Source organism: Urocitellus parryii, chromosome 10 (assembly GCF_045843805.1).
Source record: "Urocitellus parryii isolate mUroPar1 chromosome 10, mUroPar1.hap1, whole genome shotgun sequence".
Lineage (NCBI taxonomy): Eukaryota > Metazoa > Chordata > Mammalia > Rodentia > Sciuridae > Urocitellus > Urocitellus parryii.
The window spans coordinates 2,561,900-2,587,924 of NC_135540.1; the positions used below are offsets into that span (position 1 = coordinate 2,561,900).

Consider the following 26,025-nt stretch of genomic DNA (forward strand, 5'->3'; position numbering starts at 1 on the left):
AAGCTCAGGGAAAAAACGGCCATCAGATAGGGAGGCTGCTACTAACTCCGTTCCATCACCAGAGGGCGTAATTCAACCAACAGCTTCGCCTGCCTCCATAGATGATGAACGGAATCCTGAGGCAGGACCCCAAAAGTTAGCATGCCCTGTAGTTGAGCGGGGAGAAGAAAGACAACGAGTTTACCGTGCCTTAGATTTCAAAATAGTAAAGCAATTAAAGGAAGCTGTAGCAACCTACGGCCCGGCCGCTCCCTTCACAGTCAGTATGGTCGAATCTATTACCAGCTGGGACTTAACACCAGCAGATTGGGCTAACGTGTGTAATTCTGTGCTAAATAGAGGACAATATTTATTATGGAAAATTGCCACTGAGGAATTTTGCAAGGAGACAGCTAGGCGAAATGCAGCAGCAGGTTACCCTGAAAGAGATTTACAAATGTTACTAGGGAGAGAAGCTTTTGAAGGGCAGAGGCAACAGATCAGATATGATCCTGGCGTATACGCTCAGATCACTATAGATGCAATTAGGGCATGGAAAACTTTGAAGGGACAAGGGGATTTACAAGGTCAACTATCTAAGATAATACAAGGAGTTAATGAGCCCTACGCTGACTTTGTAGCTAGACTTATTGAAACAGCCTCTAAGACATTTGAAAATACAGAACAGGCAATGCCATTTATAAAACAACTGGCTTATGACCAAGCAAATCGTTGCTGCAAAGAGGTCATTAGACCATGGAAACATGAAGATTTAAACACATATATTAAATTATGTAGAGACATTAATGAACAAGGACAAGTCATGGCAGCTGAAGTAAAACAAGCTTTAGATACCAAGCCAAAAACATGCTATAATTGCAATCAAGAAGGACATTTTAAAAGAAATTGCCCCATAGGAGGAGGGTTTAACAAAGCTAGGTATCAAAGGAGTAGAATCCCGGGTATTTGCCCAAGATGCCATAGAGGGAGACATTGGACTAATGAATGCCGTTCTCAAACCACCATAGAGGGTATTCCGTTATCAAAAAATGGACAAAGACCAAGTGTCTACCCACGATATCGTGGAGAAAGGTATCAGGCCCCGTTGCCAAAAAACGAATTGGAGGGCCCAATGCCCCGGGGCCCAAAACCACAAATATACGGGGCAATGGAGGAACCCAACAGCACCATCAAGGTGGTGCCCAGGACACATTATCCATTAGATCCCTCATCAGACAGACTAGAGGGAGCGCAGGGTTGGACATCTGTGCCTCTGCCAGAGCAGTATTAACTCCAGAGATGGGAGTTCAAATCATTCCCACAGGAGTAAAAGGACCTCTTCCCCAGGGAACAGTAGGCTTATTATTGGGACGAAGTTCTTCTACACTTAAAGGACTTATGATAAGTCCTGGGGTAATTGATCCCTATTATGAGGGTGAAATAAAAATTATAGCTAGTTCTCCAAGAGGTATATCAGTAATTTCATCAGGAGATAGAATAGCACAGTTATTAATAATACCAAGCCTACATGATAAATTTTCCAGTTGTAATGTAGAAAGAGGTTCCAAGGGATTAGGCTCCACAGGTGTAGATTGGGCTATGCTATCTTTAAATTTAGATTCTCGCCCTATGCTAAAATTAAATATTCAAGGACATGACTTTAATGGACTGCTGGACACAGGCGCTGACCTCAGCATCATATCTCGCCAGGAATGGCCTAAGCACTGGCCATTGCAACAAGCCACCCAAACGCTTAGAGGCCTAGGAGTGGCGACTAATCCCCATAGAAGTGCAATGGTATTAGATTGGAAAGATCCTGAAGGATGTGAAGGAACTATACAGCCCTATGTATTGGACCATCTCCCCATAAATTTATGGGGACGAGACGTCCTAGATCAATTAGGATTGACATTAACAAATAACGTCAATCCTAACGCGCCCACTACTAGGGCAAAACAAGGCTTTAGAAAAGAAAAGAGATTAAGAGATCAAGAACAAGATATAACAGCACCAATTCAAATAGATCAAGAAATAAATAAACATGGATTGGGTTTTCAAAAAGGGCCACTGAGACAATCAAAATTACTTGGAAATCAGAAAGACCAGTGTGGGTTCCTCAGTGGCCCCTAACTAAAGAAAAGATACAAGTAGCCCATGACCTGGTCAAACAGCAATTAGCGGAAGGACATATACAACCTTCCGTATCTCCCCATAATACTCCCATTTTTGTCATTAAAAAGAAATCTGGTAAATGGAGATTATTACAAGATTTAAGAGCCATTAATAATGAGATGGTTATTATGGGACCTGCTCAATCAGGGATTCCCCAATTGTCTGCTCTACCAAAAACCTGGCATGTTCTAGCTATAGATATTAAAGATTGTTTCTTCTCAATTCCAATTCATCCTGAGGATAGTCCACATTTTGCATTTACTATCCCTGCACTGAATCATGAAGGTCCTGATCAGAGATATGAATGGAAAGTACTCCCTCAAGGGATGGCTAACAGCCCAACTTTGTGCCAAATTTATGTTGATAAAGCAATCCAGCCACTTAGAAATCAAAATCCTGAACTACAGATATTTCACTATATGGATGATGTGTTAATGGCACATAAAGATAAAAACACATTGCTAGAATGTTATGCCACGCTTACAAACTTATTAAAAAATTATAATCTTGAGATAGCAATAGATAAAGTACAATTAAATCTTCTAATTAATTATTTAGGAGTTCTATTATCCTTAACCATGGTCCGTCCACCAAAAATTCAAATACGAGTAGATCAACTCAAATCGCTTAATGACTTTCAAAAGTTATTGGGAGATATAAATTGGATAAGGCCTTATCTAGGCATACCAACAGGAGAATTAGGACCTTTATTTGATATTCTAAAAGGTCCATCAGATCCAAATTCACCCCGCATGTTAACGCCTGAAGCTAGAAAGGCATTAAAAATCATTGAAACATATATGGAAAATATGCATTTGGATAGAATTGATATAAGTTTGCCTTTATTATTTATTGTACTACCAACAAAAAATATTCCTACAGGAGTATTTTGGCAAGAAGGTCCATTATTATGGATACATTTATCTTATTCTCCTAATACTATTCTTACTAGATATCCTGAGGCTGTAGGGCAATTAATACTCAAAGAAATAAAAGCAGCAAAAGGAGTGTTTGGGATTTCTCCCAATAAAATTATTACTCCATATACTATGGATCAAATTGATGAGTTAGCTAATGAGTTAAATACTTGGGCAATAATCATGTGTAAATCTAGTGTTGCATTTGATAATCACTTGCCATCTAATCCTTTGTTGTCTTTTTGGTCTAAGCATCCTGTAGTTTTTCCAAAAATGACAAGAAAAACCCCTATCATAAATGCTCCAAATATATTCACTGATGGGTCAAACAATGGTACAGCAGCAGTAGTTACTCCTGATCAAACTTTTACATTTTTAGTACCCAAACAATCAGCTCAAAAGGTAGAGCTCAATGCAGTATTGCAAGCTTTTATGATGTTCAAAGATTCTACATTTAATTTATTTTCTGATAGTCAGTATGTAGTTAATGCTATTGTATCTCTTGAAGATGCTGGTAGGATTTCTCCTTCCTCTACTGTTTTCTCTTTGTTTTCTGCTATACAAAGTCTAATCTGGGATAGAAAGGATCCATTCTTTATAGGACATATCAGAGCACATACAGGATTGCCTGGAGCCCTTAGTTTGGGTAATGAACTAGCAGATAAATCTACACATGACATACATATTTTCTCCACAATAGAAGAAGCTATAAATTTTCATAAAAGGTTCCATGTCAATGCTAATACTTTACAAAAACGTTTTAAAATAACTAAAGAACAAGCCAGACATATAATAAAACAATGTCAAAATTGTGTGACATTTTTGCCACAAGTTAATCTTGGAGTCAATCCTAGAGGACTGATACCTAACCATATTTGGCAGATGGACGTCACACACTTGCCAGAATTTGGAAAATTAAAATATTTACATGTTACAGTTGATACTTCTTCTGGATTTTTGATGGGCTCCCTTCATCCCGGAGAAAAAAACTAAAGATGTTATAGCTCATTGCTTACAAAATTTTGCCACTGTGGGTGTTCCTAAACAGTTAAAAACTGATAACGGTCCTGGTTACACCTCCAAGTCTTTTAAACAATTTTGCTCATCTTTTGGTATTACTCATATAACAGGAATCCCATACAACCCACAGGGACAAGGCATAGTTGAAAGAGCTCATCAAACTATTAAAATGTACTTATTAAAACAAAAGGAGGGAATTAGTAAGGGGTATATATCCCCCAAAGATAAACTTAAAATAACCCTTTTTACTCTAAACTTTCTAAATTTGGATTCATCAGGACTTAGTGCTGAGGAAAGACATATGTATCCGAAAAATGTACATAAGCCTAAGGTACTTTGGAAAGATATTCTAACAGGACAACGGAAAGGTCCCGACCCAGTAATAGTCTGGAGTCGGGGCTCCGTCTGTGTTTTTCCACAGGAGGAACAGCAACCAATTTGGATTCCAGAGCAACCAATTTGGATTCCAGAGAGATTAACTAAAACAATTTCTACAGAAAAAGAAGATGATTTGACTCAAATCCATAACAGCTGATATCCAGAGTTCCAGCCTGGCTATTCTTACATCTGCGACAGTGATTTACCACGGTGCCTTTTTCAATATCTATTTTATTATTTGCATTTTTCCCACATCATAAAGTTCTATTTTATTTTATTTTATTTTATTTTACCTTATTTTTTGAGCTCATACAAACCTAGGTTAATGTTTTTCTGATCAGTTTTATTTTTTGACTGTGTTTTATTTTTTTAACTGTAAAGTTTTTAAACATTGCAATGGAGATTTCACCTAGCTATAGCTACAAGGCCTTTATTTACTATTGTCTTATATGTTCTATGTTATGTATGCACTGTTTTGTGTTGTATGTCTGTATGTGTGTATGTCCATATTTCATTTATAAGGAGCGCTCATGTATAAATAGATATAAAGGATCCAAAAAAAAAATTTTTAGTCACGTGACTTATATGGTTTAATTTACATTAGGTAAACAGCTGTTATAAATTTTGCTTTTAAAGGTGGTTAACAGATCTGTTTGTTTATTTTCACCTTTCCTTTTCATTATATTTAATAATTCTGTTCAGGATAATGTCTCTTTAGCAACATGGCCATAATTCCCATCTCCATCCCAGTGCCGGTGAAGACTAAGATAAAACCAAACTACAACTTTTATGATAGCTATCACAGTAAACTGTATAAACTGATACATCAATCAATATAACTCAATAAGTATGCTCAATCAAGGACTTAATTTACTTTGGGAGGAAATGGACATATTGATAGACTCCTCCACTTTGAACTGCTCAATCAAGGACTTAATTTACTTTGGGAGGAAATGGACATATTGATAGACTCCTCCACTTTGAACTGCTCAATCAAGGACTTAATTTACTTTGGGAGGAAATGGACATATTGATAGACTCCTCCACTTTGAACTGCTTACACAACTTGCCTGGACTATGTATCACCTGTATGCATTGTGCTCTATTTGTTGATACAGCGAACTGGTAGTGCTAAATATCTTAGCCGATGTGTCACCAGTGTTTCCAAAGGAGCCGTCAATTGGCTTGGTGTCGTGGCAATTCTGTATCTTTCTCCCTTCTGCTAGTGATGGTCTGAATTTGGGGGCCAACAGAGGTGAGGCAAGAACCTCACCCCCCCACTGGCACCAAGGTTAAATTTGGGGGCCAACAGAGGTGAGGCAAGAACCTCACCCCCCCACTGGCGCTTAGGCCTATCCACAAGCATGGCTATGCTGGACCGGTAGTCAGTGACGGGTTGATCTGGTTACAGTGGATTCAACCTAAGACAGGAAACTGACGTGTAAAGGTCAGTTCTCCCATGACGGGTAAGAACCACATGTTAAATTGGACAACCTACCAGGCACGGTCCCTAGCCACATTGCCATTGCTTAATTAAACAGAAGGGGGCAGATGCTAGGAGCCACTGCAAAAGTATTACATTCATATGGTAAATGGACTCCTGCTGTTCACCTAGGCCAGTTTGGGAACTCAAGTTACTGGACTCCCGGAGAGTTCCCATTGGTTGGGGAAGGATGGTAGGAGGGTGTTCCGGGGGAAGTGGAGCCCCCGGCTCAGATAGACACACACGTGTGTGGACCGGCGTGCACTGACAGCCCAGCAGGAAGGCGCCCAGCATAAAGGCAGCAGGCTGTGCTCGGTGAGAGCAGTGGCAAGAGCGGAGCTCGGGAGAGCCCACGCGGCCCGGGCGAGCAGCCTGCAGCAAAACATCATTCTACAAAGTTCTCATTTGTTCTTTCCTGAGTATCTGGATATCAGTCAATATAATGCATTACACCTGAAACATGAATCAAACAGAAAGGCTAAGAGAGTTCTTAACTTCTTTTTTGAGGGAAAAGTGGCATAATGTTTTCATGTTCCATATGATCAACCTTTGAACAACCGGCCCTTCTTTATGACCTTCCAAAAATACATTTAAATTTCCATTCCATTGTAAAGAGTAACACAAAATTTTTTATATAACTTATTGACAACAGGTTACCTTTACCCAGAAATTTTACAGAAAATTTTACAAAAAATTAATTGACATAAATAAATATCAAACAAATTTGTTATTTCTACATAAATCCAAAGGAGACTATTGCTACAGATAACATTAACTTGGTAAAGTATTCTCCCAAGCTTTACATTTTAAAAGGCTTGCATACTTGAGGACATGAATGTGTCTAATATATAAAGAAGCCAGTAATGGTTAGTGTTACAATTACACAGATATCCTTATATTAACTAAGTTTAACCTTTAAAGTAAAATTTAGAATCCATAGTGTACAATAATCACAGGTCTGCATGGGTTAGAAATACTAGCAAAAATCAAAAGATAGCTTTAAATCTCTTACACATTTATAAAAATGTTAATTATCAGAAATAGACTTACTCAAAGCAAACAGATATAAGACAAGTCACCAAATGGCAGTGTGGTCATTTAATGTCAGATACAATGCATAAAAGAGAGCACTAATTGGTTATCTTGCCAGCAAATCTACATAAACTTTCATTTTACAAACTTTTACATGACACTTTGACAAGACTCAGACAAACATAGTTCTCATATGTAAACATATATGTGGTCACATATTGTTAAGTGTCCACTATGTTGTTAAAATAACTGTTGTTAATTTAACAAATTATGAAGTAATCATTAAAAAGACTTTGAAATAGGTGCAAACACTAATTCCTTTAAGACTTAGTAAAACACAAGAAAATCATCTTGATAGACAAGAGAGGTTCACTGTTCAGACTTTGCTTCACACCAGTACATTAAAATTCAAATAACTTTAACTGATGGTGCTAATTATAGGCAACTTAGTCACATGCAAAAATTTCTTGAGATTTACCTTCTAAAACTTTCTACAAGTTACTTAGATATCCCACAACTTGTTTACGTCTTTGGGTTTCTCCTCACTTTCATCTTCCACTTTAGCCAAGAATATGACTGCACCATACAAAACACTTTCTCATTCAGAAACATTTCTTTTACCTTCTAATTTTCCACACTAAGATGTATTTTCATGCCTATATGTTTTTAATGTCTTTTCTAGTTTCAGACCCCTTTTCAAAATCCATATTCTGAAACAGTCCTCATGAATGTGATCTGTGCATGTAACTTACACAACAAACGTCACCAGGAGAGGGAGCAGACAACCTGGCATGTACAAAACTGTGTGAACCGTTTCCCTCCTGGGTGGCGCTCCGGGGTTGGATCACAGGACACTGAGCCTGCCCTGTCTGCCTCCTCATCATCAAGTGCCGTCCCCTTGGAGGGCCCTGCTGCCAGTTGTCCCCAGAGGCTCCGCGGGGCCCTCCCCTTACACTGGGCACATTGACACTCAGGGAGGAGGCACTTCCGTCCTTTCCTTTGGGCTTCCTGAGGTCCCTCTGCAGAGGCTGCTAAACACAGGGCCTGAGTTTCTGCGCCCCCTTTTCTGGGTGCCGTTGTCTGCTGCAGTCTCCCCAGGCATCTGGTGTGATGGGAGACTGTCACAGCCAGGGTGGCTCTGCCCAGGGATGGCTATGCCCTGGCCAAGTGGGTCTCCTCTCAGGTCTTAAAGGGGGAGGCCATTCCTGTCCCCAGGTCATACACTGACGGTGCTGGGACCTATGGCCACATCCTTTGTGGCCAGCAGCCTCCACATCCCTGCGACCAAAGGGCTGAAGGCAGGCCGAGGCCAGTCCTCTCTGGCCATTGTCTGCATCCCAGGCAGCTTCCTGTTTGGTTGTTTTTCTGTTTTCCCAGCCCAGGGCCAGTCCCTGACCCACAGAGGGACGACCCACGGGGAGACCAGTGCCCGCCCGCGGCCCTGCTGCACGGCCTCGAGAGGGTGGAAGCCTTTCTTTTTTAGCCCTTTCTCGGGGCGTCACGCAGCCTGGCACCGACAGTGGCTGTTTTGTCTTCAGGTCAGTTTCTGACCATTCAGACCCTCATGGTGCCGCTGCCCAAGGCCTGCCGCACAGACGCCTTCCTCCTGCTTAAGATCATGAGTGATCCACAGAAACCAGCCAAAGGCCACACCTTTCTCCTAGGCAGGCTCTCCCTGTAGGTGCCATTCAGCCAGGATCTTCCTCCCCAGGGACCACCAGTAAGAGCAATGTCTTAAAGGGCCAGTAACAAACAGAAAAGAACCACAGAGACCTATCCAGAGAGGACCCTGAAACCAAGCTGACAGACAGAACTTTAAAACAGAGGGATTTACGCAAACCACATTTCTTCCTCTCACTTTACCTCCTTAAGGCCAATCTCAACTGCAAGGTCTATAATAATTCACAAAGCCACTCAGAGGCCCAACTGTTACAGTAAAACAGCACCTTTTTCTTAGACAGGTTTTACCTATAGGTGGCCCTGTCTGCCAAGATTTTTCCCAAGAGACTAGGACTAGCTCTATATTGCCCATGTCTTAAAGGGCCAGTAACAGATACCAACAAAACACAGACAACCAGAGGCAATTCCTGAACCTCAGGCCAACAAACAGCTGGGAACCTAGAACAGACCAAAAGGGAGTACAATCCGTAGTTTTCCTCGTCCTGCTTAACTGCGACCCTACACCAGCAGCACCACAGATGTCCCCTCAAAGAAGGAACCAGATGTGTGGAATCAAGGGTCTCAGTGTGCACACAGGGGGACTTACCTGATGGCCGAGGGTGTGGAGACCTACTGAGCTCGGTTTCCTTTGTCAGAGTGGACCCAGATGGAGCCGTCTCAACCATTCACGGGGAGAAGCCAGGAGTCTCCTGAAGCAGGGGAGCTGTGGCAGCTCTGGGCTTGTCCCTCGGTCCCTCCCTTTACTCACAGGAACAGCCCCTGCAGTTGGACCTGAAGCCAACCCACTGTCCCCTAACTATCCAGCCGTCGGCTGGCCACCCGCGCGCCAGCCACGGGGCAACCTCAGCACGGCAGTGGGGTTGCTTGGAGAGCCAGGCCTGCCCACGAAGGCCACACAGGGTTGCTCTCAGTGCCATCTGGGTTGCCAACCTGTTACGGGGATCTCCATCCTTGTCCCTGGGCCCATCCAATAATGAGACGCAGCTCCAGAGGGTCTCTATGGAGACCTCCCTCAGTGGTGGCTCTGCCACCCCAAACCGTGTGCTCTAGCTGTGCCGGGTCCTTGTCGCTCCACACCTGCAGGACTGGGCAGAGCCCCAAGGTGGAAGCACGTCAACGGAGATGTCAATCAACATGATCTCCTTCTTTCAAGACTCAAATCCTCTCCACAGTTTTCCCAATTTGGGTTCCTTTTCAGAGAATGACAAAGGGTCATTTCCACATTTTATCATTACTCCGGGTGGGACAGCTAGTCTAGTAGGAACTACTCCACCTTCCAGAACCAAAGCTTCACCATGGAATGCTGACCATCTCTCTACCACAGACGGTCCCGTTGTACCGAATCGTGGATTTTCACTCGGTGCTTCTCTCACTTGACTTCTCTTCCCCCTGCAGAGCTGGGGATTGAACCCAGAACTTTGTGCCGGCCACGTGAAGGGTGTCTGAGCACTGCAGAGCACTGTCCCCTCTCTTGTCTAGCCTTGATGGTCTTTAAATTCATGTTTAGTGATACAAATAAAAACCAGTGTGTTGTTAGTTCTAGATTATGGATGAACATGGCAAATAAGAAATAAAGATGCATTATTGCTTTAAAATTTTTTTTCTTTATTAAAACGAACAGCAGATGCGGCCGCCCTGGCCCTCCTCAGGAGAGAATAAGGAGGGAGAATCTCCTCAGTTCAGCCCAAATGTGTCCCCCTGTGAGGCGCCAGGCATTCCCAGTCAGAGGAAACCAGGGGCGAGGTGGCCGGCTGTTGTATGTACCAATCAGCACGTGACAAAACATGTTTCCTGATTGTGGAAGAAAATATAAACAGTGCACAGAACCCGGGACCCCCGACCCAGGACCTTTGACTCAGTGAACCCCTTCCACCTGGTTAGATCGGCTGCCTTCTCCGTGTTGACCTGGCCTTCCCGGGAGGGGTGAGCGCAGGAGGGGACTCTGCACCTGACCCCACCTGCCATCTACCCTCCTGTCTTCTGTGGATGTCCAGCCGGGGAAGGGGCGCTGCACGCCTCCACTTCATTTAACCTGGGGTTGGACGAGGATGCTCTCTATTTTTTAATAGAAATTGTTAAAGGTGATTTTAAAAATTGTGAATCTATTAATTCAGGGTTCTTAAGTTATAAGTGACAGAACACAGCTGAATTGACTTAAATGTAAAAGGGGACTCACTGTCCCACCTAGTCAGGTTGGTGGGAGTCCTGGGCAGGATCTGGGCCCTCGGGGCGCCCTTGCACTCTGCTCTGTGCTCAGAAGAATGGCTGGGGGACGGGCAGCAGCAGGTGCTCAGCCCCGGCCTGGCCTCAGCAACCCAAGAGGTCATCGCTGGGCTGGAGTTACATTCCCACCCGCAGCTGGGGTGAGACCAGCCCCAGGGGCTGCGAGTTGGGCGAGGAGCCTGCCGGGGAAAGAGGAAGGAGAGTAGACGTAAGGCCGATGGAGACGGAGGCTGGGGCTTCTACTGGCTGCCATTGCTCCTCCACAGAGAAAAAGAAGTCGCTCCTTAGAAGTAGAAGCAGCGAGGCTAGACCAGAGGGCCGCGAAGGCAGAGGGACGCCAGGTCATCCTGGATCGCCGGACGCACAGACAGCGATGCTGGACTCTGGAAAGAGGGCACCCGGTCAGAGGCAGTCATGGAAGAGGTTGATTAAAATGCCACACCCCCCACTCTTTCCTCTTCTGACTCCTTGGGCTACGAAATGGAATGGGCATCGACACACGGTTCAGTGAGGCCAGGTTCGTGGAGAGGAGGCTCTCGTGGGCCCTCTGTCTGGAGAGACCCCCCACGCAGGATGGGGCCCATGGGAATTCCCCACGCCGTGTCCCTAGAGGCAACAGAAGTCAGAAGACAAGCTTGCTCCTGGGCAGGGGGTGACACCGTGCAAGGCATTCCCCTGCCACAGCTCACGTCGTCCCTGTGAGCACCAGCACCAACCCCGGCAGGGTCACCTGTCACCAGGACCCCACACACCAGGAAAGCCCCAGAGCCTCAGACTCCTCTGAGTGAAAGATGGAGGCCCAGGCACCGGGCTCAGGGAGCCACGGGGACTCTGGCTACATTCAGCTCACTCTGCCAGGTCTTCTACTGTGTCCCCTCAGGGGCGGCTGCTGTACGTGCAGGCCAGCAGTGTCCCAGAACAGGCCCCACCCTCCTGTCACCCTTCCTCCCTCTGCTTCTGCAGGTCCTGGCGCTGGGGCTGCCTGAGGGCTGCCCTGGGCAGTGGGAACCTCTGTGGATCCAGCAGGGAAAGCGCTGGGTTCTCCAGGAGGGGTGGCAGCGTCCTCTGGGACCCAACAGGGTGCGTCCACGTGGCTTCACTAGGTGGCAGCAAGTCCTCTCCTTTTAAAGAGACTTGACGGGTCGAGGTGAGGAGCTTCTGCTGGGAAACACAGCCGTGGTGCTCACAGCAAGGGCACGTGGCCAGCGTTCCCTGCCACACGCTGTGCCTGTGGCACTTCTGGCCGGGAGTGGGGGGGTCACCTGCCAGGCTTTCACCTCCAGTCACACTTCTCCTTGGACCCACGGCACAGGGAGCGCATCCCCCAGGCTCAGCACGCTGGAGAAGCTCCAGGGAGCCCACTTCCCCAGGCAGCTGTGAGGGCCCCTCTGCCCGCCTCCTTCCCTTCCACACTCTTCCTGTGACAGCTCGCATCTCCTCTCTCTGCAGGACGGTGGGATCCGTCAACAGACGGAAACATGTTCATCCCGTCACAATGACGCTTTCCCCAGGGGCCCTCCAGGGAGGGGCTGGTTCCCAGCCAGTCAATGCTGGAAGGGTGGCTTACTAGGAGTCTGGACTCCCTGCACACACGTCCTCCCCTGGGAAACACGCTCTGTGGGGGGAGGGGGCTGCCCTGGGGCAGGTGGTTGGTGGCAGGAGGTCGAGGGGGAAATGGAACTGGAGACAGGAAAGCAGCAGTGTGGCTGGCTGAGTGGAAGGGGAGTAGGAGGAGGCTTCGGAGCCCCGTTCAGCTCAGGCCTTCCCCCACACGGCGTGGGAGCCCCTGGAAGGCTCTGAGCTGAGGGCCGACTGTGGCTGGATTTTAAAGGCCCACCCAGTTTGCTTCCTTGCATGTAGGTTTTGGTGACAGACAGGGACAAAAGCAGGAAAACTACTTAGGAGCTGTTGTGATCATCTGAGTGGGAGATTGAGCCACAGTAAGCAAGCACAAGTGGCTGTCAGCATGAAGTGATTGGATTCTGGCAGTTTTGAGACAGAATCAACTGACTCTGGTGATAACTGGACTCAGCGTGTAAGGGGAATGCCAAGGGAGACGTTAATGAATAAGTCTTGCGTCCTGTGTTTAGTTCAATTTTGCAAATGTTTGTTTTCTACTCTGCGTCTCTGGCTGCGTATGAGGCACGGCACCAGCAGGATGCAGGCCTCCCTGCCAAGAGCCTGTGCTCTGGAAAGAGGCGGACATGCCAATAAAGACCAGACCCACGTGAAGTCTAATGATCAAAGTGTGCCCGAGTTCTGACAGTGGGGCTGCCACTGTCACCATGAGACCGAGATGGAAGTCATTCTGCCGGTGATGGACAGAGGAGGGTTTCCTGGGTGTTCTGAGGGGGATGGGGTGCTCCGGGAGAGGACCCTGCAGGAGGGAGGCCCCAGGAAGGAGGCTGGAAGCACACTGGGTTGGCTGGGATGACCACACAGCGGGGAAGAAACGGCGCTGGGTAGAGCGGATGATGGTGGGTTTTGGGGCCCAATCCTGCCTGGACCTTGCTTGAAAGACAGCAGGGACAGGTTTTGTGCTTTGAGGCAAACCTGTCACCACATTGCCCCTGCTGGCCTCCAGCTCCTGGCTCAAGTGATCTTCTGCCTCATCCTCCCAAGTCGATGGGACTACAGGTGCGTGGCTACACCTGGCTCAGGGAAGGTTTCCAATAGGGTTTCTTGTGATCAGAACAAGTTTTATAAACTTATAAAACTTAAGCATAATAGACTCATTAAACTTATAAGCTCAGTCTGGCAGCATGTGGAAGTAGTCAGAGGAGAAGGGAGAGGCGGGAAACAGCTGGAGGTCACTGTAACCATGGCAGCGAGGGGGTGGCACCTGCCTGTAATCCCAGCACAGCAGGAGGATCACAAGTTCAGGGCCAGCCTCAGCCACCTAGGGAGACCCCCACACACACAGGGCTGGGGACCAAGTTCAGGGTAAAGTGCCCCGAGTTCAATCCCCAGTACCAAAAGAATAAAGAGGAGAAAGCTGAGAACCTGAATGGAGCCTAGCGGAGGAGGGACTGGGGGCTGGGGACCCAGTGCCTCAGTGAATGAGGAGGGAGCAGACCGCAGGCCGGGGACGCCGGCCCATCCACCAGAGCCAGGAGTCTTGGGAAAGTGAAGACCTTGGAAGAGGAAGGAAGTGGAGGGGTGGTCCGGCCATGTGGGCGTGGAGGGCTCCAGAGGTGGAGATGTGTGGAGGTTTCAGAGAGCCTGGGTGGACTGTGGGGCGGGGCAGAACACGGGTGCTCAGCCTCAAGGTCAAGGCCCCAGGAAGCCGCAGTGTGGGAATCTGCCCCATGGGCGGGCACCAAAGTCACCTGGGATGGTGGCAGACGTTGGGTTCAAGGGAAGGAGCGTGCCTGGTGCTGGCTGAACCTGGGGCAGTGAGCAGGATCTGACATCACTAAGCAGAACAGGACTGGGAGCCCCTGGAAGGCGTGCACAGGAGCGTGTGAGCCAGGTGCCCGTGGGCACCAGGAGTGTGCTCTCACACCTCCGGGGCCCGCTGTTCATGTGGGAGGGCTGCTGAGACCCCCGAAGGCTGGGACAGGCAGTGGACAGTGTGTGTCGGTGGTCAGAGGCAAGGAGAGAAGCTCGTCTTCATCAAGGACTTGTAAAGTCACCTGCTCCAGAAACCAAGAGCCGTCTTTTCTGTTGCATTAAGGTTTCCAGGGAATCACAACAGACGGTTGTACTGACCGCATAGTATTTAATATGATCAGGTCTTAAATAAGAAGACAGGAGCATAAACAATTAAAATGAAATATATAATAAATAATCATTAAGTTATAAAGTACATAGTTTATATTAAAACTAAATTCTCAGATGCAAATGTAAATACAGAAGAGCAATAATATAGAATAATAATGCTACAATTTTATACAAGAGTCCAGAGAAGACAGTTTCACCTAAAATAGTCAAAATTCAGATTGATCTTCCTTGAACTCCAGGACCTACAGCAGAGTTTCCCCTCTGTGCCTTTCCTCTCAGGACCTTTTTCTGTTCCTACAAATGGTATTGGGATCACGCTGAGCACCGGAGCATCAGGCTCTGCTGGAGTTGCGCTGCAAGGCTGGTCCCTGCTCCTGCAGGAGCGCCCAGAACTGGAGAGACTCGCGTGGCCACAGCTCTGCAGAAGACAGCAGCCCCTGGGGACTGAGTCCAGCGCCCTGGACGTACACAAGGAAGTGGAAATCCTCCGAGTTAACCAGTGCCCACGGATGCAGGTGTCCCGCGTCACTGTCCCCAGGTGAGCGGTGGTGTCTGTGGTTCTCCTCCGTCCCCTCTGGACGGGCTTCCTGAAGGCGGCACTGCAGAGGGCAGCACTGCCTCTCCTGGCGCTGGGGCTGTGCTGAGCCTGAAGGTCGAGGTCCTCAGCCAGCCCCGAGAGTCCTGCTCCCTTTTAGAGTGAAGAGCCTGGCCAAAAGGGCTAGGACAGATCTTTAACAGTAAACACACCAAAATAAATACATTAAATAGAACATCACAATGTCAAGAAGTCAGCAAGTATAAAGCCCAAACCCAAACACAGTCTGGGTCTTTCCCTCGCTCCAGGGGGGCTGCATCCCTGGCCCCTGCCACTCTTGGCTCTGCCCGGCAGCCTGGGTGGCACCCCGGAGGCTCAGCAGGCTGCTGTGGCCATCCCAGGCCACGCTCCCACAGTCCCTCGGGATGGCATATTCTAAAGGCTTAGAAAAGTGACTCATTTCTGACGATAAAGCACTTGAAGGAGCTTTCAGGAAAGAACCATGCTGGACGCACCTTTCCAATCTGAATCTGTCTGGAAAACACTTCCAAGTGGACAAGTTTTCTTCTCAGAGTGTAAGGCACTCCCACCTCCTGCTCTCGCATGCTCAGAGCCACTGAACGATAAGAAATTCTCAAATAGCTTATACCAGTCTCGCGGAAATTTTATTTTTCTAGAGTTTTTAACTTGCTATTTAAACACACTCTGCTGAAATTGATATGAAAGATCAGTTGGAGCAGATATCTTGTTTTTACAACTCTTGACCAAAAGATGGGAAAGTTTACTGGAAAGCCTGAGACAGGCCTCCCGGCCACTTTGTCTCCTAGCTTTGAGTTTGTGTCAGTGACTGAATTTGTCTTCTCCAAAGTGAACTCAGAGTCTCTAACACGAGAAACCTGTTCTGAAGTATACTCATCACGTAAGTTTCATTTTAAAACGGAGAAAGCAAAGATGGAGGAGGGAGACCTCTGGAGTTACTGAGTCCCCTGTAGTATGACCGCACCATCTGAGAGCCAGGAGGCCACCAGTGCCTGTCCCTCGGCAGAGTTCACTTGACATGTTTGCACACCTCAAAGGCCACGTATATTTCATAAATACATTCATAACTATAGAATTTAAATATTTTTGACAGAACTATAAAAAAGCAGGATTTTTTTGGTCCCCATCTGGTAAATCTGTCCCCTGATACATAAATAAGTTACATATTTATTTGTTAGGCACTTTGAAATAAAACGTAAAACATCTTCAGATAGGCATTTTTAAACATTCAGTTTACATTTCCTTAGAAGAATACAGATTTCAACTTTTCATTTTGATCCTGTGCTTCTCTATGTTCAGCTTGAATGAAGGCATGCACTTTTAAGGTATGGTCATGACAGAACCCATTCTTGTGGTAATCAACACTAAAGTTAACGGAAGATCAATAAATTCTTGAGGAATATTTTTGGTTAACAATTTTAGCCTTCTCTGTCAGCCAAGGAATGTCACCGTTGGGCAGTGAGATAAAGTAAAAATGCAGAAGCCATAGAAACCCATGACCTGGGAAGTCAGACTCCTGGCCCTGAAGTGTGGCATACTAATTTAGGGGAAGATCCTAGCTTTGCACACTTACTGAGGTCTTTTCCCACACTAATGGACTGCACTTCTGCTCCCAGAGTACCAAGAAGTGAGTCCGCCTGCTGTTAGAGTGTGTAACGAAGCGCCCAGCTCCAAGTCAGGTCTCCAGGAACCTTCTTCTGCCTCGTGTCTAGGGAAGATGCTGGTGGACCATCTGTGGAGAGAGTGTGCCGTGAGCACTCGACCTGAGAAGCACTCGGTTAGACGCAGACCCAGGACGGCCGCAGGGTGATTTAAGGAAGATACCTTTTGGAGAAGCGACTTCAGTCTTTCCAGAAATTCCTTAGGTGGTTTCTTCTCATAGGAGTCACATGAAGGGCATGTCTAGAAATCAAGGAAGAGCAACATTCTTCTTTAAAACCCCTTCCTACTGAATAAAGTGTTTATTTAGAATTTATTTTCCAGCCGGGCTTGATGGCACAGGCCTGTAATCCCAGTGGGTCAGGAGGCTGAGGAAGGAGGATCATGAGTTCAAAGCCAGCCTCAGCAACTCAGCAAGGTCATAAGCAACTCAGCAAGACCCTGTCTCTAGATAAAATATTTTTAAAAACGGCTGGGGATGTGGCTCAATAGTTAAGTGCTCCCCCGGGTTCAATTCCTGGTACAAAAACAAAACAAAAATAAAAAATCTGGGAAAGTACACAGAATTGTTCTGAAGGTAACAATGGTAAAAATCACTTATGATCCTGTTCCTGGGAAAGCCTTCAAGGTCTGGTATATCTCCCCCAGTGTTGTTTAAGATTTTTGTTTTTACTTTGCTTTTATGTCACACTGGTTGATAATCTGCTTTTTTCCCCTAACACATCACAAGAATTTCCTAGGTATTACATAGTCTTCAAAAGTATTAAATATAACGGTTACTTTGTATGCCAACAAAGAATGAAATTATTACCATTTTTGGACACCTAGGTAGCTTCTAATTTTTCCCTTTGGTAAGCAATACTTCAAAAACCACCTCTGTAAATCATTTTTCATAGATATTTAGTTTATTTGATAAATTTCTAGAAGTAGAATAACTAAATTGAAGACAAATAATTTTTAAGGTTTTTGATATACATTGTAAAATAATTGCATGTCTTTTCACTTACAGTATTCTTATTATTGGGAAAAAATGATAAACAAATTCTCATTTAATTGGGAAAAAATAAGATTTCCTTGTTTTAACATGCATTTGATGGCTGGGAGATTGAACTGCCTGCTCACACTCCTCCCTCCCTCCCTTCCTTCCTGGCTCTGGATTTACATTCTCTATTCTTCTTCCAGGTGTACCAGTTTCATGTAGTGACAACATCTGGCTGAGAGACATGAGTAAGTCATTCTGACAACTATTTGTGGCACCTGGTGAGTCTCTCGACTTCTTGAGTAGGTCTCACTCTCTTCCTCTGTAAAAGGAAGGTGCTTAACTGGATAGTTCCAAGTTCAGTGCTGAGGTGTTGGGTTCTAAAGCCACGCCCAGCTCCTTTCATTCTGAGGAAGGTTTTAAAGGGCTATTTTCACATGGCAACCTGGCCAAGCAGCCAAAGGAAATAAGAATCATTTTGATAGTGTCATTAAGATTTCACTTGAAGCACGTGGGGAATTTCTTGGAGGAGGGAGACTTAATAACAAAATTTTAGAGTAACTTATTTTATGTGGTTTCCACTGGTTGAGATGAACACCAGTTACTCATGTTCTTGAGTATTACGGTTGCCCATGAGTTGGCATCAGAAGATATACACAAGAGAGACTTGGGTATCTGAAAAACCAGGGATGTGGAAATTCCCCAGCCAAGCAACAGGGTACACCTTTTTAAGTTCAATGCTGACTCTGTTACTGTTCAGGACAAAAATGTTCTTTAAGAGAGAAGAGCAAAGTTTAAGATGATCTTGATCTCCTGCAGGCTGTCCCTTTTCTTGTCGGAAAGCTAGGATCCAGCTCCCATGAACAAGAGCACAAGCTGTATGTGGCCATATATCACAGGAGGAAAATGCTTCTCAGTGTCTAAGTCACAGTCGGATGCTCTTCCTAAGGACTCCCCTCGGGAAGCTACATGAACAGAGTCCAGCTACTAGAGATTAGCAGCAAATTCTAACGGGGTTTCTGGGCACTTTTGAGGTCTTGAAAAAATCAAGCTACTTCTCAAAATGTACCACATGTGACAAGGTGTCACTAGAGCCCTAGAGGTTCCAGCTGTGAGAGTGTGTGTGTGTGTGTGTGTGTGTGCACCATAACAGACATATTGCATGGTAGTCAACAAATACAAATGGGATAGGTGACAAGTGACAGTCTTACTGGAATGAGTTCCTGCTCTCTGCTTGCATTTGTAGAAGGTACTCTCCTCTTCAGGTTTTTGATGAATAAACTGATCCTCGTTCCGTTGTCTCCTGTGTTTGGTGGCTTGAGTTGGCCAGCAGACTTCTGAAAGCACAGCAAAGCTGACTGCTCACAGCGTCCCTGAAAGAGAACCAATTTGCACAGACGTTAGGGAAGTCATCACAGTGCTGAGAGTGACTCTCCCGGCCTCTCCTTCCACCTGTACCAGCGTGTGTAGGGTCACACTTATCTCAACAGAGCAGGAAGGGCTGAGCGCAGCACCTCTGAATCGTTGGCCAGAGAAGACAGAGGTGCCTGGGTGTAAATTTCCCCTTGTGCTGGGAAGAAGGAACGGGTTCTGCCTTGCCGAGACAGGAGAGGAGAGCCTCCCTTTTCCATGGCTCTTTATTCTTAGTGCCACACCGAGGTACGTATTGAGGTCTGGCTGGTGGGAGGCAGGTGGCCAGGGAGAGCTCGTTGGTTTAAGAGCCCGGCTGCTCCATTATGAGGCTCCGAGTTGCTCTGTGGCTTTGGTAAATTACACTGCAGTCTGGTTTGCCAGCTGTCACTCTGGGAGATCCACAGAGCACCTCTCAGAGGTGGGCTGTAAGCAGCTTTCCACCCTGTGCAGCGATGGCCCCAGGTCTTGCTGAGAGGAGATGCACTTAGCACTGATGGTGCAGCCCACAGGTGAGTGACAGAGTGAAAGCCCACATTTGGGAAGGGAAGTGGGTTCCTATCTCTGAGGACACATTCGAAGATTCCGGTCCTTCCCAAGGCTAGGCATGGCTTTTCTAAAATCCTGTTCACATCCTCGGGTAAGTTAGGGTAGGATTCCAAACCAACAAACCAATCACACAGCCGAGAACAGTATTTGAGATTTGCCCAACCGATGGGAGCAGGACCATTCCTTAGAAGACAGAATAGGGCTAAGGACACAGCTCAGTGGCAGAGCACTTGCCTAGCAGTAGAGGCCCAGGGTCCATCACTAGCACCACAGGAAGGAAGGAAGGAGATAAAAGTAGTGTCTCCCACTATAGAACAAAGACTTGCCTTGCAAAATGACTAGGGAAGAAGCCAGAATCTTAACAATCAAACCAGAAAGGGAATGGAACTCCTTGGGAGAGCAACTCTTAAGTCCACTCCCCAGAGCACACGGATGCTGACCTAGGAAGGGCCTGTACCTGGGTCCCTTCTGTCCAGGCTACCTGTTTTCCTTTAGCCCGTGCATGCGATGCTGTTTCCCCCCAAATGCCACATCTTGGCCTTGCTCATGCACATGGAAGCCATGGCCTTCTATCCAGAAACCTCCAGAAAGAGGCGTGGGCAGTGCAGGACAGCATTCCCTGCCTCTGCTCAGGGCAGTCAGCTGGAAGCAGCCCGAGCCTGCTTTGCATTTTCCAGCCCATGTGTGCACCCCACATGGATGTTGATTAATAACATGCATCTCTAAGTCACAAACCCCCAGTTTCGCTTTGCATATGTGGCCACAAGCCGAGAACCTGCTTATCTGGTTTCCTCATACCAGGCCGGGTTGCCTTTCATCCGGCAAGGTGGTGTCCTTTCCAATTTTGCCAAAATGCTTATTTAATAGAAACTATTTATAAATGTTAATTATAGCACTTTTTTTTCCTTGAAAACCACATGTTCATGTTTGTTGAAGTTTTTTCTTTTCTCTTCTTTTTGACCACAACCGGCTTAACTTACTGGAAAAAAATAATATTCATATTTAAAGAGATAAATTTTCCAGCTGAAACTGAAAACACTAACTGCTTCATCCGTGTTGATCTGAGAAACCAGCATTTCTCACAGGGGCCTGTTTTGCTGAGTTAACATTTTCATTTGTATGTTGAAACCAAATTAGGTTCCAAAGAAGTACAGGGGCCCTACGGAACCAGTGCCCTGTGACAATATCACCAGGAATGATCAAGACCAATGGTCAAAACTTTTAACCCTAAGAAAGGCTTTCTGAGAGCCTCTGTCATTAGAAGAAGATGGTACATGGGTGCCAAGGCTGGTGCTGATGGGGCTGCATCTCCCAGCCCTCCCTGTCCACCTGTGTGGACAGTACTGTGTTCGCCTTGTGGTCCTGTCCCGCAAGAGCAGAGCTGTGCCTAGTCTAGACAGCTAACCGCTGGGTCTCACCTCAGGAGCACGCCAGAGCAGCCTCAGGAAGGAACAGAAATGAGAACCTGCCCTGCCACCTGCCCAGAGGTGTGCAGGCAGGGAGTGGACCTAGACCCAGGCAGCCTCGGTGCCCTGGCCTCAGGAGTCCTGGGCCAGCCCAAGTCCCTGTTCAGCACCTCTGGGGGCATCCCTGTGCTCTCCTTTGCTGGGCCTGGGTGACAGCAAAGTCCTGGGGAAGGTTTTGTTCCCTGGGCCATCGATACTGGAAAGCATGAGGAGCTCCCTGGGCCCACCTGGGTTTTGCAGACTAGAGGGAATCAAGGGAGTCAGAAGCAGGAGCAGAACCCACTCCTCTCAGGCCGGGAAGCAGTCAGGAGCTGCTTTTGGAAAAAAGCTCACTTTATTTTGCAATTGAATATTTGAAAGCATTTGCCTCCTCAGAGCCTACTTTTAGACTTATTAGGTTTTTTCTTCTTCTTCTTTTGCAAAGAAAGCCATGCTCATTTGTGGCAGGAAGCCTTGCTCCCTGGGAAGATCACCTCTGAGCCCCCCACAAACTGAACTTGTATCAGGGTTTGCAACAGCAGCACCACAGACATCCTGGACCATTCTTGGCTGTCAGAGCTGTCTAATGCACTCCACTGAGCAGCGTCCTGTCCTCTAACTACCAGAGGCGGTGGCACCCTCCCTGCCAGCCCCAGTCCTTCCAACCCCAAATTTCTCTGGACAATGTCAAAGGTCCCTTGGGGGCAAAATCACCACTACTGGAGGACCCCTGGTTATTCGACTGAAGGAAGAAGGAGAGAGAGAGGGGCGAGAAACCTGGAGGGCCAGTTAGAGATCCTGGCTGAGCACTGTTACATAAATGCACATTTATGGCCTTATTTTTAGTAAACTTCTAAATTCTGTGACAGGCCCTGCTTTGGAGCTGGCCCTGAAAAACTTGGCCTCAACTCTCTTCTTCCTTCCTGAGCTTTTCAGCCAGTGAGCTTAAAGATCTCAGGTGCACACGACTCCCCTGTACCATAGAAAGCAGATTATCAGACAGCTCTGGTATTGCTGAGGCAAAACCCGCTCTTTTAGATGTAAGATATAAATGTCTTTCAGTGGAGCAGGGACAAGGAGGGAATGGAAGGTGCAGGACTAGGAGGTGTGGGTACGTGTGCATGTATGGAAACATCACCTTGATCCACTAATGTGTACAATGGATATGCACTAATAATCATAATGGAAAGATAAAAAATGAAAGTGGCTATGAAAAATTTACACTTTAGAAATATATAAAGGAATTACCCGTTGGATGAGTTTAAGTTAGAAAATGGGCTATTTTCCTATTTTGCAAGTTGAAGAGTGCAGCTAGGCAACTCTGGGAAGAACAGGAACCCTAGTCAAACAAGGTGCACAAGATGCTGAAAAACGCATCTTTTGATACTCAGGCACCTTGAATTAAGAAGTATTCCTAATTGTGCTACTTTCATTTTAGATGCTACTTAGTAGAAAAGGACCTAGTAAATATGAGAGTAGCTAGGTTCTGAGCTGGAGAGTGAATTTTAGAGGAAAGCAATAGTTGTGACTCATTCACTTTCTAAAGTTTTACACAGTCATTTACCATAACTGTTTTCTTTGCAATGCCTCTTGGTAAATCTGCCCCTTTGTAGTGTCCTAATTACTGGTAGCACTTTCATAGTTATCCTAATTTATGCAATTAAAGGTTGGTGACAATGAATGTCAGGTTTCCCAGATTGCATTTATGCGCTCAGGGTGCCAAGCCAGCAGACCACACTGAAGAGGTTACCGGGAAAAGACCAGTAGACACTGCTCTTGAACGAGCTGCCTGGCTCTTCTCCCTGGGACTCGGATTTGAAGGGCTGAAGAGATGGACTACGTTGTTGAAAATGGTCCTTTCGAAAGACCCCACCGAGGGCCAAGGTACGTGTGAATTATACTTCCTGGGAGGGCTGGGGCTTCCGCAGCGCTGTCCCTGTAATCTAATTCTCGCTATCTTTTTACTTTATTTCTAGTTTATTATTGGGGAGTTCCTCTCCTTCTGGGAGGAATTGTGTCTGTGTTCCCTAAATAAGACTACAGAGAAGACTGAAGAATCTCCATGCCCGAGGGCCCTGTTCCTTGTACAGAAGCTTTCTTTTCCAGTTTTATCATTCTGTCTTACAAAACTACTTAAGAGTACTCTTAGAGATACTTGAATATAGACATTTGTTTTATAAGAAGCATAATGTAGCAGTTTGTTGGTAAATCTATGACTATTGAATAAAATAGAAATAAGTATTTTGCCAGTTATTAAATGCCCAGATGCATTGAAATCAAGTGTGTTCCCAAATAACCATCATAATGCCTTTCTTATAGGATTAAAGACATATCACATATATTTTCAGAAATAAATTCAACAGGTCTTACCTTCACATCTTGCGGAGCTGGCAGAAGTTCAGGCTCCTAGAGAGAAAAAGAAATCAATTCCAATTGACACTTGTGAGTTGAAAGCCTGCTTGCACACTCCCTACAAATGCCCTTCCACGCTGCCGGGGTGCGTGGGCTCTTACCAAGTTATTCACATATTTTTTCAGCTGGTCAACTGTGTGTATAAGGTGGCGCATTCTAATCAGGAGGCGACGATCTTGCCCTGGGGAGCTTGAGTTATGGGCCACTGTCCCCAGAAGGATGACCATCAGACAGAGCAGCATCCTCTCCATGTGGCCAGGGTGGGTCCCCTCGGTGCAACAGGAGGGCAGGAGCCTTCTGCTCACTGGAGTGTGACTGGGGACAGGCTGTCAGGGAGCCTTTTATTCCCCCCCAGGGAGAGGCCCTCCCAGTGAGCCTGGAAATCTCTCTAGAATGGATGAATGTGAGTAACTCGATTTTCTTTTCCACTGGCTAGGTATACGTGTGCATGCAATAGTGCGTGGGGGCAGGGATCGCTGGAGTGAACGAAATGTGCCCCGTCTGCACCTTACACAGGAAAAAGACAGAAATGGGTGAATTCCAATGTTCAGCTTGAACCAAGAGAGTGTGTGCTAAGTGGCAGGTACTGTGATACTTCAAAGAGGTAAACAAAAACACTTTGATCTCTTTTCCTCTGCACCCCTGGCATCTGACCTGTCCCCTCTGACAGTCATAAGGGTACTTCAATAATGAGTAAAGTGGAGTGAGTACCTACTGGCAGGAATTTTTTTTAGGTAGACTCTGTCTTTGACTGAAATCACCCTGTATTCCATCATAAGGGGAGGAGGGAAGACTACCTTTTAGGAAATTTTAAATAAAGGGGGTGTTTTCCTAACTTGCCGGAATATTTTAGGTTTTTATCAGGTTTGAAGGGCTAAAAATAGAACTGGCTCCCAACTCTTCATTAAGCAACAGTAATGTTGGCTTCTGACATTTTATTTAGCAATCTGATTTATAAATACATGAGTGATTCTAATATTCTATAGAAAATGTATTCCCCCTGATCAAGATATCATTCTACCATTAAAATAAGCACCCACAGGGCCGGGGTTGTGGTTCAGTGGTAGAGCGCTCACCTGGTATGTGTGAGGCCCTGGGTGTGATCCTCAGCACCACATAAAAATAAATAAATAAAATAAAAAGGTACAAAAAAGGCACCCACAAATTCTTCTATTGTCCCTCTCTTCTCTATGATGCATCAGTTAAGTGAGTGACAGGTGCTGATACTCGGTCCTATCCAAGTCAAACAAGAGTTTAAACAGCGACATTGGCAGTGCTGAGAAATGGTGCTTTCTTGGAGGGCAGTGTCTGCCACTTCTGCTAGATGTTGTCACCTGTGGGTGTGAGCACACGATCCTAACTGTGTCTGCGACCAGCAGAAAAGGTTGGCCAACCCCTCTCCTCTGCCTCTTGTCTCTGTGGCTCTACCCATTTGAGAAAGTTGACTATAATATTCTAGCCTAAGAGAGCCTTGCTCCACAGTCAGGTCGGTCTGAAAACTAACCCTGGGTATGGATGTTATTTATACTCCCATTGCTCATCTATGTTGTTACACACTTACTTGCAGCCATACTTTATTCTGGAATGTTATGTAACCAAGATAAATGGGAGTTTGTACTTCATTGGTTCTGGGGGTTGACTATGGATTTTTTTTTATTCTAGAATATCTAGAATATACAGGTTTGGTGTTACAATAGATGAAAACTTTTCCAACATGATCAGGAAGTTCTCCTCATAAACATCACACTCTGTAGGGGCTCTGGGAGAACTCACTAATCCATATAGACTCAGGATCACCTCAGGACCCCATGTCTGTGCAAGCCTTCCTCATCTGCCCACGGAGATGAGCGTCTCCACCAAGACTCTCCACCAGTGCCCCCCCTCAGTGCTAGACGCCCACCTCCTGGGACCTCCCCGCCTCTCTCCAGTCCCTAAACTAAGGTATCAGGGACCCCAGGGCCAGTCCAGAATTTTGACCCAAAACCCGAGGGTCAGAACTTCTGCAGTACTGCCTCCCACCAAGATGTCCTTGTCCTAACCCTGGGTACCAGTGAATGTGTCACTTTACATGACAAAAGGGATGCTGCTGTGATTAAGTCAAGACTCCCAGATGGGGAGGGCTTCATGGGCTGTCCCATGAGCCAAGGTGCTCACTGTGCTCACCGAAGGAAGGAAGGAAGGAAGGAAGGAAGGAGGGAAGGAAGGAAAGAGGGAAGGAAGGAAAGAGGGAGGGAAGGAAAGAGGGAAGGAGGGAAGGAAGGAAGGAAGGAGGGAGGGAAGGAAGGAAGAAAGGAAGGAAAGAGGGAAGGAAGGAAAGAGGGAAGGAGGGAAGGAAGGAAGGAGGGAAGGAAAGAGGGAAGGAGGAAGGAGGGAAGGAAGGAAAGAAAAAG

At 46.3% G+C, this 26,025-nt stretch overlaps 1 protein-coding gene across 1 annotated transcript; it reads right to left on the bottom strand.

Annotated features, from left to right (window-relative positions):
• Positions 1–16,889: 16,889 nt before the first annotated feature.
• Positions 16,890–23,889, bottom strand: Il21 (interleukin 21). Its single transcript, XM_026382222.1, has 5 exons — positions 23,737–23,889; positions 23,594–23,629; positions 19,031–19,192; positions 17,006–17,083; positions 16,890–16,913 (listed from the first exon to the last, which is right to left on the bottom strand). Exons 1-5 carry the CDS (start codon positions 23,884–23,886, stop codon positions 16,890–16,892), a joined length of 450 nt encoding a protein of 149 aa, XP_026238007.1. The 5' UTR covers positions 23,887–23,889.
• Positions 23,890–26,025: the final 2,136 nt, after the last annotated feature.

Coding starts and splice junctions, on each gene's coding strand:
- Il21 (XM_026382222.1), bottom strand. CDS start 23,886: ATGGAGAGGATGCTGCTCTGTCTGATGGTCATCCTTCTGGGGACAGTG. Junction 19,193..23,593: donor CAGCTCCGCAAGATGTGAAG/GTAAGACCTGTT, acceptor GTTCTCTTTCAG/GGACGCTGTGAGCAGTCAGC. Junction 16,914..17,005: donor TGAAGTCGCTTCTCCAAAAG/GTATCTTCCTTA, acceptor CTCTCTCCACAG/ATGGTCCACCAGCATCTTCC.